The following is a 16112-nucleotide window of genomic DNA, read 5'->3' as shown; positions in this document are numbered from 1 at the left end:
AAGATTTTATTTATTTATTTGACAAACAGAGATCACAAGTAGGCAGAGAGGCAGGCAGAGAGAGAGAAAGAGAAGCAGGCTCCCTGCTGAGCAGAGAGCCTGATGCAGGAATCGATCCTAGGACCCTGGAATCATGACCTGAGCTGAAGGCAGAGGCCTTAACCCATTGAGCCACCCAGGCACCCCTAATCTGTCTTTTGAGTAAAGTATTTAGTCCTCTCCATCACTCCTGCTTTTGATAATTTATGTTTTTTATTTTCTCAGTCAAATTTTCTTGTCAATTTTGATTTTTTTTTTAAAAAAGCTTTTGGTTTCATTACTGTTTTTATGCTTCATATTTTATTTTATTTTATTTATTTATTTTTAAAGATTTTATTTATTTATTTGACAGGCAGAGATCACAAGTAGGCAGAGAGGCAGGCGGAGAGAGAGAGAAAGGGAAGCAGGCTCCCTGCTAAGCAGACAGCCTGATGCGGGGCTCGATCCCAGGACCCTGGGATCATGACCTGAGCCGAAGGCAGAGGCTTTAACCCACTAAGCCACCCAGGCACCCTGCTTCCTATTTTATTAATATTCAATCTAATCTTTTTTAAAAGTAATCTCCACGCCCAATGTGGGACTCACTCCCCACTGTGAGGTCAAGAGTCACATGCTCTACTGACTGAGCCAGTTAGGTACCCCTACATCCTTAATTTTAAACCTTCCTTTTCTAACGTAAGCATTTGAAACTATATTTTTCTTTGAAGTATTTCCTTTGGTACAGTCCACAAGTTTCAAATGTTGTGCTTTCATTATCACACAGCAAAACATATTTTTTAGTTTTCTTCAATCTATTCTTTGACCCATGTTATTTTGAAGGGTGATATTAGGACAAGTTCATTGTTGCTCAAGTCTTCTAGAGCTTTACCGGTTTTTGGTCTACTTATCATTTACTATTTAATGTCCTCCATTTGCACTTTTCCCTGAAGTTTACATCATCTCATATTAATAACCGCTCCAAGTTTCTTGTGATTAGTGACTGTGATAGTATATACTTTCTCATCCTTTTACTTCCAAGTCCATATTATCTTTAAGTTTTCTTGTAAATTCTTGAGCACATTTGTACTTGCTATTTTTAAAATGTTTTATTGGTCTATTTTCTAACCTCTATCATTTCTGGGTCTGTTTCTATTGACTAGTTTTCACTCTGGTTATCATCTCATGCTTTTTTGCATGTCTTATAATTTTCGCTGAATGTGAAAATTCTGTATGCTGAGTGTCTAGGTTTGTCGCCTTCTTCAAAAAAGAATGATGAATTTAAACTTACTTAGCAGATCACTAAATTAGTTATGGGTCAGTTTGGTTCTAAATTTTTTTCTTTTAACCTTTACTGGGACAGGTTTAGGCTAGCTTTACTACCAAGATGTGACCTTTCTGAAGTCTGTTATTAAATGTCCCAAGGTATTCTCTATTTGAGGTAGTCAGAACTTCTCCCAACCTTATTTAAGCTCTGGCAATTTTTCACTTTCAAGTTTTCCAGTAATTGTTCTTTCCTTAGTAGATGTTCTTTGCCTGGCTCTGTGGGGTCTCAATATGTGTACTTACAGTTTACTATCAGCCAAATCCATGTAGGTTCCTATAGCCCTTTTTGAATAGATCCCTCATCTTGAGACAAAAATTCCAGTTACTTTCGCCTCCCTGAACTCTGATCTCTTACTCTTCAAAATAAATAAATAAAGTCTTTTTTTTTTTTCTAAAGATTTTATTTATTTATTTGACAGAGAGAGCGATCACAAGTAGGCAGGGAGGCAGACAGAGATGGGGGCAGGGGGATGCAGGCTCCCCGCTGAGCAGAGAGCCCGATGTGGGGCTTGATCCCAGGACCCTGAGATCATGACCTGAGCTGAAGGCAGAGGCTTTAACCCACTGAGCCACCCAAGTGCCCCAAATAAATAAAATCTTAAAACAACAACAACAACAACAACAACAACTTTTTTGTAAGAATTCAAAAATCAGGGGTGCCTGGGTGACTCAGTTGGTTAAGCATCTGTCTTCAGTTCAGGGCATGATCCCAGAGTCTTGGGATTGAGTTGCACACTGGACTCCCTGCTCAGCGGGAAGTCTGCTTCTCAATCTCATGCTCCACCTGCTTGTGTTCCCTCTCTCTGCTAAATAAATAAATAAAATCTTAAAAAAAAAATCAAAAGTCAGTAGAAGTAATTTCTCTCTGTGTGGTTATAGCTCCAACTTGAGTGATTGGGTTCACATGTTTTTTTTTTTTTTTTTTAAATTTTTATTTATTTGACAGAGAGGGAACACAAGCAGGGGGAGGGCCAGAGGGAGAAGCAGGCTTCCTGATGAGCAGGGAGCCCGATGTGGGGCTCAATCCCAGGACTCTGGGATTATGACCTGAACCAAAGGCAGAGCTCAATCAATGACTGAGCTACCCAGATGCTCCATGGGTTCACATGTTTTATTTTGTTTTCAATTTTTAGGAACTGCTTTGATTTCTTTTGGACTTAATATTTTAATTATGTAAAACATTTACATAGCTAGCTATTAAAGTAAAACTATAAAATATGATATTTCAGAGTCTCCCTTTCATCTCTCCCTGTTTTCTCTCTCACTTATAAATCACCATTTGATAAATCAACCATTTGATTATCTTTCCATTGTTTCTTTTTTTTTTTAAGAGGATTTTTTTTTTTTTTTGGATAGACAGGGATCACAAGCAGGCAGAGAGAGGAAGGGAAGCAGGCTTTAACCCACTGAGCCACCCAGGCGCCCCTCTGTTGTTTCTTTTTAAAAATGTAAATGAAGAGCAATATTTATTTATATTGTCTCCTGGCCCTACAAAAAGTATCTTTTTAAGAAGATTTTATTGACTTATTTATTTGAAAGAGAGAACGTGCACAAGTGTGTGCATGAGCTATGGGAGGAGAGGGAAAAGGAGCAGCAGACTCCTCACTGAACAGGGAGCCCAGTGAGGGGCTATATCCCAGGACCCGAGATCATAACCTGAGCTAAAGGCAGAAACAACCTATTGAGCCATCCAGGCACCGCTACAAAAAACATCTTACACAAACTGCTTTGCAGTTCACTTTCTCTCTCTCTCTCTCTTTTTTTTAAGGCTTTCTACCTTTTTTTTTTTTTTTTTAAGATTTTTATTTATTTATTTGACAGAGATCACAGGTAGGCAGAAAGGCAGAGAGAGGGGAAGGGAAGCAGGCTCCCTGCTGAGCAGAGAGCCTGATGTGGGGCTCAATCCCATGACCCCAGGATCATGACCTGAGCTGAAGGCAGAGGCATAACCAACTTAACCAACCTCCCCCAAGTGCCACTGCAGTTCACTTTCTTAACAGTACGTCCTGGAGATCATTCCATAATACTATATAGCTCCTCATTCCTTTTAATAGTGCTCTATGGAATGATATTTGGATTGTCTCCCATCTCTTGCTATTAGAAATCCTGCAGTATTTAGGGCACGTGGGTGGTACAGTTGCTTAAACAACTGTCTTTGGCTCAGGTCATGATGCCAGGGTCCTAGGATCAAGCCCCCACATTGGGCTCCTTATTTGGTGGGGAGCCTGCTTCTCTCTTTCCGTCTGCCTGCAGCTCCCCTGACCTGTGCTCTCCTGCTCTCTGTCAAGTAAGTAAATAAAATCTTAAAAAAATAAATTGCATTATTTGTTATTACAAACAATAAAAATGAATAGCTTCATATATAAATTATACCATATTTTCGTCAGTTTATCTTTGGTTTATAGGATAGATTCCTTAAAAAAAGTATAAATCGTATGTCATTTGTCTAGATACCAAACTAGTCAGATTCTTTATCTCTGTAACATTAAGTATTCAGGAGAAAAAAATAAACAGGTAATTTATCTGAAGTAAAGGTGGACTACCAGTATAAAGTCATATTTAGGGGAGGGATTAGATTTATTTCTCATGTTAAAGGGTTAAATCAATTCACAGAAATAATACTTGCTTACTATTACAAGTATTCTTGTGATTCTACCACAGTAGAATTAATAACCATAGTTCTTGTCTTTCAGACACTTTCTTATACTAAAAGTTAACAATGTTGTGACCTCAAAGAAAGGAATGAAATAAACTGTACCCTGTGTCTGGAGTGTCTTCCACTTTCCTTTATTAAAGCAATTATAAAGATCCCATCTCCATGAGGCCTTTTTTGAACAGGAACATTCCCTGAATAATCCTGGCCCCACCCTGTATAAACATGCTTCCTAACTGCTTCATTGCACCTTAAAATAGGAAACAATTTCCCTATGCAATTTTAAGTGTTATCTGATACATCTTATTACCAACAGATAGCCTGGAACTGAATTTGGGGAGGGGGGTGCTGAATGTTTTTTAAGTCTATCTTCCATGTCTCTTATATCTGTGATAGTAAGCTCTCAAGGATGAAGGACTGATTTCATTTATATTGTAACTGACACAGACATAGTACACTTAAAGGGTCATTTAATATATGCTCAATATTATTATAAGTTGCTTAATTATGTAAGATTTTATATCTTTTTAATAGAATTATCTGTTTACTATTTTTTTTTTTTTTTTTACAAATTTTATTTATTTACTTGTGAGAGAAAGAGGACAGGCAGGGAGGAGGGCAAAGGGACAAGCAGACTCCCCAGTGAGCACAGAGCCCCATGGGTTGGGGGTGGGGGTCAATCCCAGGATCCTGAGATCAGACCAGAGGCAAAATCAATGCTCAAATGACTGAGCCATCCAGGCATTCCTGTTTACCTTGTTTTTTGAATGAAACCTATTAGTATTTTGAAATATAAATAGTCCTAGTAATTTGTATTATTAATATCTCTACTGCATGGTCTACAATTTTTAAGTTTCACTTTAAATATCAAGATGGAATTTGGGCCAGATTCCAAAACAAGTTTCTTACGTCATTTCCATTTTAATGTCTTTTCCTTTTAAAATATCTTCCCTCTGTAAGATGAAAATTTGCTAAATGTATTTAAGTGCCCACACTTAAAGCTAGTATAGGCAGGACACAAGGGGCTATGACTTACCCTTCTAAAACATAAAATACTTACGCATCTGTTGTCTTTGTACATCCATTTAGATTCAGTACTTCAATATTCCTACAATTTTGTGCAAAAGTCCTTTATAGGAAAGAAACAAAGTTAAGTTAAAGATGTGAAAAGAAATGGGCATAATTCTAGGCATTACAAAAAATAATAAAAGATATTACTATTGGTAATACCAGATATTTGTACAAAACTAGCTCACATTACAAATATATTCATTTTCTACCACGAACTTTTAAATACTGACCTTTGTGTCAACCAAGGTTAAAATTAACCTAACTCTTAGTCAACACATTAAAAAAAAAATTTACTCAAGGCTCCAAAATAGCCATTTATGATATGAGGAATCTGGCTTTTGGTGGGGATACTTATTCTTGTTTTACTCTCAAAACCATACATCCCAAAACTGGCTATTTTTGTGTTATAAGCAACATATGTATGTTTGGGTTCTGAAGAGCTTAAGAATATAAAAATTGTTTTAGCTTTTTCTGGGTGAAATAGTGCTGTTCCTTAATTCAACCAAGAACATCAATTAATCAATAGTTACGTTCTTACCTTAATGCATTGTCTCCTACTCCAAGACACCCACGAAGACTTAACTTTCGTAAAAAGCCCCCACATCTTTTTGAAATATTCTCCACTACCCGGCCCTGTAAAAAAAGACAGGTAAACAATACAAAACAGAAAATTAAGGTACCACATTGTTTTTGAAAAGAACACATCTTTGTTTTTAAATAATTTATAAGCAAAGAAAAAGCTTCTACTTGTTTTCAAAATCTAATGCAAGAAAGAAATTCCAACTTACTTTGAGAAAACTGTGATCAACTCATCTACCTGAAACAGGCTTACACCCTGTATTATGCATTCTGCTATTTGAGAGACACTCTGCAGTTGAGGAAATGGTGCTCTGCACTTCCTAGGCTACTATACTAACGCAGACTGCCCTCCTGTAGCTACTGAAGGACATTAGCAGCTATCTTTATTGCTTCCGAATCCTCCCCCAAGTGTTTACTACAGCATTCTAAATACAGCGGAAACTCAATGGACACTTAACAGAAGCTTGTTGAATGATTTTGTGGGTCATGTTGTTTTAGACATTTATATCCATATAATGTTTTAAATAATATATCCATATAAATGTTTTAAACATTTATATGGATATATTGAATGATTTATAGATATATAGGATATATATCTATACATATATAGAATGATATATATATTGAATGATTTTGTGGGTCATGTTGTTTTAAACAGATATTTATATCCATGAAGATTAGGCAGTTGTGAAAAACATGAGAATCGAGCAAGATATCAGTGAGTATTATTTTAAAAGCACTTTCTGGGGGTGCCTGGGTGGCTCAGTGGGTTAAAGCCTCTGCCTTCGGCTCAGGTCATGGTCCCAGAGTCCTGGGATCGAGCCCCGCATGGCTCTCTGCTCAGCAGGGAGCCTGCTTCCTCCTCTCTCTCTCTGCCTGCCTCTCTGCCTACTTGTAATCTCTGCCTGTCAAATAAATAAATAAAATCTTTAAATAAATTTTTTTAAAAAAAGCACTTTCTGTAGAAATGGAAAGTTCCATTTCTTTTTTTTTTTTTTTTTAAGATTTTATTTATTTATTTGACGGAGATCACAAGTAGGCAGTGAGGCAGGGAGAGAGAGAAAGGGAAGCAGGCTCTCCTCAGGATCCTGGGATCATGACCCGAGCCAAAGGCAGAGAGAGGCTTTAACCCACTGAGCCACCCAGGCGCCCCGAAAGTTCCGTTTCTAATGGAAAGTTCATGTGAGGCTTTGAGAAACTTCTTATATGGATCCTCAAGACAAGTTCCCTGGAACTTAAAAATGTTTTAAATCTAAATCTCATTTTATCCTTATAATACAATGAGGAGCTATTGTTTTCACTCTTCTGACAAGAAAATCAAGGACCACAGAATTCAGGTTCATGTTAAAATAATTTAAGTTTAAGCTATTATCCTTCTCTCTTTTAGAGATAATAGGCTATACTAAGAGATGAAATAATGAGGAAGAAATGAGAAGGGGAAAAAAAAAATCTCTCCCCAGCAAAAATACTTCATTAAATGACTTTGGCTTTATTCTTTTTTCATTCTCCATAAAAATTGTCTGTAGGCTCCCCCAAAGCCAAATGCTCATCTTAATTAGAATTTATGCAAATACCATTCCCCCAAAAACTGTTAACTCTATTCATTCTTCATCTCTCTTTTTTTAAAAATATTTTATTTATTTATTTGACAGAGACACAGCAAGAGAGGGAACACAAGCGGAGGAGTGGAAGAGAAAGAAGCAGACACTCCACTGAACAGAAATCCAACGTGGGGCTCAATCCCAGGACCCTGGGATCATGACCTGAGCCGAAGCCAGATGCTTAACGACTGAACCACCCAGGTGCCCCTCTATTCATTCTTCAAAAAGCAAATATAAAGACTTCCTTAAAAGAGCAAATGCATGTTCACATTTCCACCACAAAAATAAAGAAAAAAATGTCTAGTCCTTTTAATACTAAATCATTTAGTATTCCATCAGTAAAATAGTTCTGCTTGTTCTCAAAATCTGAAGCTGCTGGTTCCCATGAAGTTCAGATGCACTGAAATTAATAGTTTCTCTCTCCAGGGAAAGGAGATTTATATGGTTGGGGCTAATCTGTTCCATGCTGTAATTACATTCTAACATGAGAAATGGGGCCACACATCACATAATTATACCTCAATATCCCTCTGGAAATCAAACAGGTCAATCCGCTGCCAGTTACTGCCATCCAGAGCCAGAACATTCCAGGCCTGTTTTGAAGAAAAAGAGACAAAATGAGCAGAAGCTCAAGAGGGAAAACCAGGAATATTCAAGTTCACAATTCAAACTAATAAAAGAAATTGACCAAAAAACTTCTCAGCCCTCCACCATTAACCCCCAAAAGGTCTGCCTTGTCTCTGATTCATATTTTATTCAATTAGATTATATCATAAATGAACAGATACAGAAACCAGCAGCTGGGATGGGGGTGGGGGGAGGGGATGTCAGAAGAGGACAGTCTAGCCAGATACTAGGCTAAATTTTCTAACTGGAAAATTTAGTTTTTGATCTCCAAATGAGATACTTCTGGAGATGAAAAACAAGTCTCTTACGCCATCCTTCAACGAAGAGCAAGATGAGGTAAAACCAAAGAGTAAAATACTCTGAATACGGCCATGTTCAATACACATAGTTGCCATCCACAATCACTTGGTCAGACTTGAAACTGATACAGTGACCTGGGACTTAGAAAAGACACCCTTGTTTCTTCACATTCAAGACAGAATCTTATTGCTTTCCTCTTCCTCACTGAGGCATGTTTCTCAACTGGTCATCTTTCCCTCTATCTTGAGTTGGTAGAAATCTTAAAACAGTGATCATTTAAGACTTCTCATACATTTCTTCAATTAAGCTAAAGAGAGGCAAGAATTTCTACTTTTCAGGATTAGAAAAAATGACTCCAATAAGACTTGACTTTGAATCACATTTTAATGAGAAAGCCTTTAAAAGTTTTCCTTATTAAAGTACAAACAAAAGTCTTAATATTATTGACTTATAAACTTAGAATATTATCTCTTACTACAATATTAGAATATTATCTATTACTACTACATGTAGTAGTAAGAGACTTCTACATGTAGACTACTACATGGAGTCAATACTGAGATACTAATAAGGAAACTGAATATCCTTGTAAGCCCCAGGGTGTCACACAATCTACCAGAAATATGTCAGGAGTATGAGGGTAAATAAAGTTATTACTCTGGAAACCTTTAAGGTTTTCTCAGGAGTTAATGTTGCTTTTCTTTTTGTGGTCTCATGGTTTCTTAAATGGCTAGCCATGTGAGACAAAAGATAAAATGCATGTTTACTAGATTCTTAGGCTTAATATACTTCTGGTTTGATTTGATATTTGTCATTTTCTTACTTTCTCCAGTAAGGAAACATGACAACCTGAGACTAAAATTAGGAATCACAAGATCCTTTCTAGAGTCTTTTTTTTTTAACTAATTCGTTAAATACTTTAAGTAGAGAACAATAGCATAACTACTGATGTACCAATTCTCCAGATTTAATGAAAACTGGGTGTTCTTTCCTTTAAGTTAAAACATTAATAGGGAAGAGGAACCTACAAATGAAAATAATTAAAATTCGCTAAAATCAACACCCATGAGATGAGACTGCAACTAAACAAAAAAGTTAAGATACTGGCCTCGGTATGTTTTCAATGATGACCTCAGCTTCAGATGGAGATATTAAGGAAACCCTATTCATTTGTATCAGCCATATCCATAGCACAAATACAAGGGACAAAAAAATCATGAAGAAAAAAATCACCAAAATATTACTGACCATTTCCAGAGTAGCTGATACACTGATTTAGTATGGCTTTTGGGATGCAGAAATTACCTTAAAGTTAGCATGACACGGTGAATTTTCTATGGCAAGTTTCGTGGGTTTTTTTTGAGGGGAGTAGTATTGGTTATTTGAAAACCTGTGCACAGCTACAAAGATAAACACAGTATGGTATAAACCTGTTCTATATCCAGCACTTAGGACCGTATCTCATACCCAGTAGTTTCTCAGTATTTATTAAATGAACAAGCAAAAAGCCACTGTCTGGTTTATTAAAAAAAATGATGATTGCCTGTGCTCACTCACTGTAAGTTAATCATTATAGATCTGTATTACAAAAGAGAAAGCAATATTCCCACAACACAGAATCTATTCTTTGTTAGTGGCAGCCAATAAGATTATGATGTTTCAGTTTTATCATAAAAATAGATAATTAAGTGAAATTAAAAATTGACTTTAAGAATGGAATCTGGTTTGCCCTATAATTTTAAAATAAATTATATTCTAGCTATTATCTTTTGAGGAAAGCAATACAGGGAAATAACATGAGAATTAGAGCCCTGAGCCTTCTGTGTGTGTGGGTGTGTGTGCACATAAAATGAACTAGAAAAACAATGAAACACTATTTTATTACAATTCTGAGTAGAGCCTATTCTTTTGATTTGCATGTTTAATATCTTTTCCTTAAAAATGTTTCCTCTGTTTGCATTTTACAAATAGTTAAGATTTCCAAAAAATTAAAGTTAGAGACAGTACAAATTGCAGAAGGCCACTGCAGAATTTGGGAATGCCATGCATAAAATACCATCCTCTGAAACATAACATACAACTAACATCTGAAGTAAACGGTTTGCCTACTAGAGAGGCTGACATCATCAGCATCAGGAAGGGGTACCCCTAGAATAATCTCAACCATTCTTACCCTGGAGACCTGAGCACAGCGACACAAAGTAACAACATCCAGAAAAGAAAATATCCTAAAAGAGAAGGAGACAAATTTTATTATATGATACGGTAGTTTCTCTTGATTTTTACCTAAAAATACCAATGTAAATACATATATGAAAAGGGAATTCTTTTCAACAAATACAAAAAGCAGGGGACAACTTACAATATAACGATGCCCACATAAAACATTGGAAGAGAAAGTAATCTTTTACTTGAGAATGTACATATTAAGCACCGCACAAGTTCAAATGAACTGGTATCAAGGGATAATAAAATATTCTAACTGATACGATTTGTTAAAATTTGTTAAAAGTAAAAAAAAAAAAATTTTCACACTTCTGGTCATCAAAGACGACTAGGGGAGGTAACTTTATAAAGAATTTTACAGTTATGAAGGAAAAAAGATTAAATAATATAGTAATATCTAAAAATTAATAACTATGTTAAATCTCTATATATTTAATTCTAATTCAGGAAATTATAAAACTCATCTAATCACTGTCAGGAAATACTGCCCAGAATTATTCTCAGTCTTATAGTTAACTATTAACTATATTTAACTAAGTTAAATATTTACTTTGTCGCATTATTATTATTTGAAATAACGGATTTGCTTAAAGTGTCATAACTCTCTACACTATAAGCAACCTGTAAAGGCAGGTCAGAGCATCCTGGTAATAAATGAATGGGTCACATCTATTTAAAGTTCTCTTTACTTATCAGCACCCTTTAAAGGTCAGTTTATTCTGAATAATAAGTTAAAATCTATAAGAGGCAATATAATATATAGCATGTGCTTCAAAGATTTAAATTTTGTCTTAAGAATTTTATAAATTCCTTGAGATAACTGGAGATACCTAGGATGTTACAAAAGGGAGGTCAGGAAACATTAATTTGGAGAATGAAGGCCAGATTTTTTCTTCCATAATACTTTAAGTGTTAAAACCTTCTGAATTAGCCTAAAAGAACAAAATTTTGTTGCTTAGTGATTAGAGGCTATCAGTCACATTTTGGAACTTGGAATAAACTCAGTTAATAATTACATCAGACAAGGGACACCGAGTGACTCAGCCGGTTAAGCAGGACTCGTGATTTTGGCTCATGTCATGATCTCAAGAGTCATAAGAGACCCAGCTCTGGGTTGGCCTCCACACTGGACGTGGAGCCTACTTAAGATTCTCTCTGCCCCCCACCCCCTCACATGTTCCCTCTCTCTCTGAAAAAAAAACAAAAAAAAACAAAAAATAAAAAACTTAAATAGTTACATCAGACAAATAGTGATGTGCATTTTGTAAATATTTGGCTTTTTAATTTTTTTGTTATTTGGATAAAATATACACAACATAAAATCTGCTATTTAATCATTCTTTTTTTTTTTTTTAAGATTTATTTATTTATTTGACAGACAGAGATTACAAGTAGGCAGAGAGGCAGGCAGAGAGAAGAGAAAGCAGGCCCCCGGCTGAGCAGAGAGCCCAATGACACGGGGCTCGATCCCAGAACCCTGGGATCATGACCCGAGCCGAAGGCAGGGGTCCTAACCCACTGAGCCCCCCAAGGGCCCCTATTTTAATCATTCTTAAGTGTACAGTTCTGTGGCATTAAGTACATTCACACCATTGTGCAACCATTACCGTCATCCATCTCTAGAACTTTTTCATCTCTCCAAAATAAAACTCCATATATATTAAACAATTAACTCTTCAATCCCCTTTCTCCTAGCTCCTAGCAACTACTACTACTGTACTTTCTTTGTCTATGAATTTGGCTACTCTAGGTACATCATATGAGGGGAAACATATGGTATTTGTTCTTTTGTGTGATTTTTAAAAAAGATTTATTTATTTTAAAAGATTTTATTTATTAGAGAGAGAGAGAGAGAGGGTAGGCAGAGAGGCAGGCAGAGAAAGAGGGGGAAGCTGGCTCCCCGCTCAGCTCCAATGCGGGGCTTGATCCCAGGATTCTGAGATCATTACCTGGGCCAAAGGCAGAGGCTTAACCCAATGAGCCACCCAAGTGCCCCTAAGATTGATTTATTTTAGAAAGAGACCAAGCGGGCAAAGGGAGGAGCAGAGGGAGAGGGAGACAGATAATCTGAAGCAGACTCCACGTTCTCTGAGGAGTCTGCTGGGCTTGATCTCACGACTCCAAGATCATAACCTGAGCCAAAATCAATAGTCAGACACTCAACCAACTGAGCCATCCAGGCGTCCCAGTATTTGTCCTTTTGTAACTGGCTTATTTCACTTAGCATGTAACATGTCACAGAATTTCCCTCCTAATGCTACATAATATTCTGCTGTAGGGGTGCATGAGTGGCTCAGCAGTTGGTAAAGCAGCCAACTCTGGTTTCATTGAGCCCCACCTCAGGCTCCCTGTTCAGTAGGGAGTCCACTTGAGATTCTCTCTCCCTCTCCCTCTGCCTCCTCATACTCTCTAAATAAACAAATCTGGGATGCCTGGGTGGCTCAGTTGGTTGGACGACTGCTCAGGTCATGATCCCAGAGTCCCAGAGTCCCGGGATCGAGTCCCGCATCGGGCTCCCAGCTCCATGGGGAGTCTGCTTCTCCCTCTGACCTTCTCCTCGCTCATGCTCTCTCTCCCTGTCTCTCTCTCAAATAAATAAATAAAATCTTTAAAAATAAATAAATAAATAAATCTTTAAAATAAATAAATAAAATCTCTAAAAAATATTCTACTGTACTGCATTTCACACTTTGTGTATCTGTCCCTAGAGGGAAGACTGGGTACCTTTCTTGTTCCAGCTAGCAGGTGGCCCTGCTCCCACCCGAATAACTGGCTTTTATACAATCAATCTCCCATCTTCTTCAATACAGATTACTAACCACTTCCAAATAAATATAGATATCACCAACTTAGGTACCTCAATTCCTAAAACAGTAAGTTTTTCTTATGCAACAAACATCCCTGAATTGCTAAAATGCCCCTGCCTTTTCCTGTCTTCTGCTATATGGTACCTTTATGTGGAATTTCATAATTGAAAGATCCTGTTTCTGTAAATTCATCACTAACCCCTGAGCAATTTGTGTAAATACAATATTACACCTGGGGGGACACAGGTAGCAACTTTACAGGTAATGAGCCTAGTTAGACTATAATAACCTTTTCCCCGCAAAAGGACGCACGATACACAGACATGGAACATCAGGGTGAAGGCCAAATGCAGACCTAGGAGCCTCTGAAGCACACATCTTGGCAATCCTAATTCCATTCTTAAAAAGTACTGCCTGGGGCTCTGAATATTAAGATTCCAAATGAGTTCAGTTTTCACCTGAATTTTGACATTACAGTACATTAAAAAGAGAGAAGACAAATATAGCCACTATGCTCCTGTATTCAGTAAAAAGAGCTTGATCTCTCCAGTCCTGATTCGGCTCACTAGTTAGATGAATTAAGCCTCAGTGCTTAAGTCCCTTCTACCACTTCATACTAAATCCATCCATCTGAGTGTCCGCTATTATTTTGTAAACTTTGATTTCTACTTATTCTACATATTTGATAGTGGCGCTAATCATCTTTAGAAACCCAAATATATGGGGAACCTGAGTGGCTCAGTCATTGAACATCTGTCTTTAGCTCAGGTCATGATCCCAGGGTCCTGGGCTCCAGCCCCACATCAGGCTCCCTGCTCAGTGGGAAGCATGCTTCTCCTTCTCCCACTCCCCCTGCTTGTTTCCCTCTCTCACTGTGTCTTTCTCTGTCAAATAATAAATAAAATCTTTTAAAAAGAAAAAAGAAACCCAAATATAAGAACTGGTGGGATGGGCTGCCAGGGTTTTAGCCAGGGTGATTTTTTTTGGGGGGGTGGTGGTGAGGGGCTTAAAATGAGCATTTATCCTTCCAAATATCATTATGTAAACTTTAATTTAAAAAAAAAACAGTACCTGTATAAATATTTATGTACAGCATCTATATAATAAGCCAACATAATAAAACTACATTATACTGAGCACCTTCCTGCTTTTCATCATCTTCAGACTAACTACCTTAGATGGTGTTGACAATGGTCCTTTTCAATACACTTTAACCTTTTACATAAATCCTCCTGAGATGTCTACATCTATAACCAGAATGGTTAAGTGATGCATGATAACAACACTTACTGTGGCAGGCATTTCATAATGTACAATTTGTCACATCACTATGGTTGTACTTTTTTCTTTTTTTTAAAGTAGGCTCCAGGGGCGCCTGGGTGGCTCAGTGGGTTAAAGTAGGCTCCAGGCCCATGAGGCTCCAACTCCTGACCCTGATAACCATATATGGTTAAGATCAAAGAGATAAGAAAACTGAGATGGAATGAAACCTCTGTTATTGTCTAAGGATGTTCTTGATTACTTCAATAAAAGCCTTTCCGCATCTCTTATCAAGAGACTACTGAAAAACTGGGACTGGCTTTAGGCTGCCCAGGTTTAAGCAAAGTAAACCTCGCCTTCCACACACTTGATAAAGAATACCAGGAAGCAAAAAGACGTTATGGAAGAAAACAGGGTCTAATTGCACATAAAACACTGCTGTACAAACAAACAAACAAAACCCCTCAAATCCTTAATACTAAATCCCTGGAAGAGAACATGGGAACTGGCTGTTAAAATCAATACTGAATGTAGGGGCGCCTGGGTGGTTCAGTGGGTTATGCCTCTGCCTTCTGCTCAGGTCATGACCAGGGTCCTAGTGGAGCCCCACATCTGCTCTCTGCTCAGCAGGGAGCCTGCTGCCCCCACCCACCCCACTGCCTGCCTCTCTACCTAGTTGTGATCTCTGTCTGTCAAATAAATAAATAATAAAAATCTTTAATTAAAAATCATCTATACTGGGACGCCTGGGTGGCTCAGTTGGTTGGACAGCTGCCTTCGGCTCAGGTCATGATCCCAGCGTCCTGGGATCGAGTCCCACATCGGGCTCCTTGCTCCACGGGGAGCCTGCTTCTCCCTCTGACTCTGCCTTCCACTCTGTCTGCCTGTGCTTGCTTTCGCTCACTCTCTCTCTGACAAATAAATAAATAAAATCTTTAAAAAAAAAAATCATCTATACTGAAAGTAGATTTTGGGATATGGTTACCTACAGTATGGTTCTCTATAACTGGATAATTCCATTCCTGTAATGGGGATATCTATAAGCACAACTTTTTTGCAGAGTAATTTGACAGTGTCCATTAAAATAAAAAATATACATATTACAACCTACAGAAGCAAAAGTAGGAGTAAAAATGGTTTACAGAATGTTCATGGCAGCATTATTTGAAATAATGAAAAGAAACAAACAATACCTATAAATAAAAATGCTTAAATGTGATAGAGTCCATGAACTACTGTACATAGCTGCTTTTTGAAAGAATGAGGTAGAGGTACATAAACTGATCTAAAAAGAGATTAATGATTATTAAATGACAGAAACAAAAACAAATTGTAGAAGAGTATATGTTTTCATGTCTAAAAAAATATGGATACATGAAGACATGCATGCAAGTATTATACATATAATATATCCAGATATAAGTGGATATATCTGCTACCTTTGGAGTAGAGAATAGGCACTTTTTGTGTGTGGTGGGGGGGATACTGAAAGAGCAGGGATTAGCAGCCAGCTGTTTACTTCTTTGTATTTTTCAAAGTGTTAGGCTAACGGGAAATTTATATATTATTTGTTAAAAAATTTTAAAGGCACTAGATGAAGATCTCTGGCCACAAGATGTGTTAAGTCCTGCTGAACTTAGAGTA

General features: G+C 37.2%; 1 protein-coding gene across 3 annotated transcripts in view; it reads right to left on the bottom strand.

Moving 5' to 3' along the window:
* Positions 1-16112, bottom strand: part of FBXL20 (F-box and leucine rich repeat protein 20) — a 100436-nt gene that overhangs the window by 26808 nt on the left and 57516 nt on the right. For all 3 annotated transcript variants that reach the window (XM_059379750.1, XM_059379751.1, XM_059379752.1), the window contains 4 exons: positions 10349-10403; positions 7767-7841; positions 5604-5698; positions 5055-5123 (listed from right to left, as the gene is read on the bottom strand). In XM_059379750.1, the coding sequence (XP_059235733.1) occupies positions 5055-5123; positions 5604-5698; positions 7767-7841; positions 10349-10403 (294 nt within the window). The remainder of the gene's footprint in view (positions 1-5054; positions 5124-5603; positions 5699-7766; positions 7842-10348; positions 10404-16112) is intronic.

The sequence above is a fragment of the Mustela nigripes genome, chromosome 16, assembly GCF_022355385.1.
Source record: "Mustela nigripes isolate SB6536 chromosome 16, MUSNIG.SB6536, whole genome shotgun sequence".
Taxonomy (NCBI): domain Eukaryota; kingdom Metazoa; phylum Chordata; class Mammalia; order Carnivora; family Mustelidae; genus Mustela; species Mustela nigripes.
This window is presented reverse-complemented; position numbering and strand designations above follow the sequence as displayed.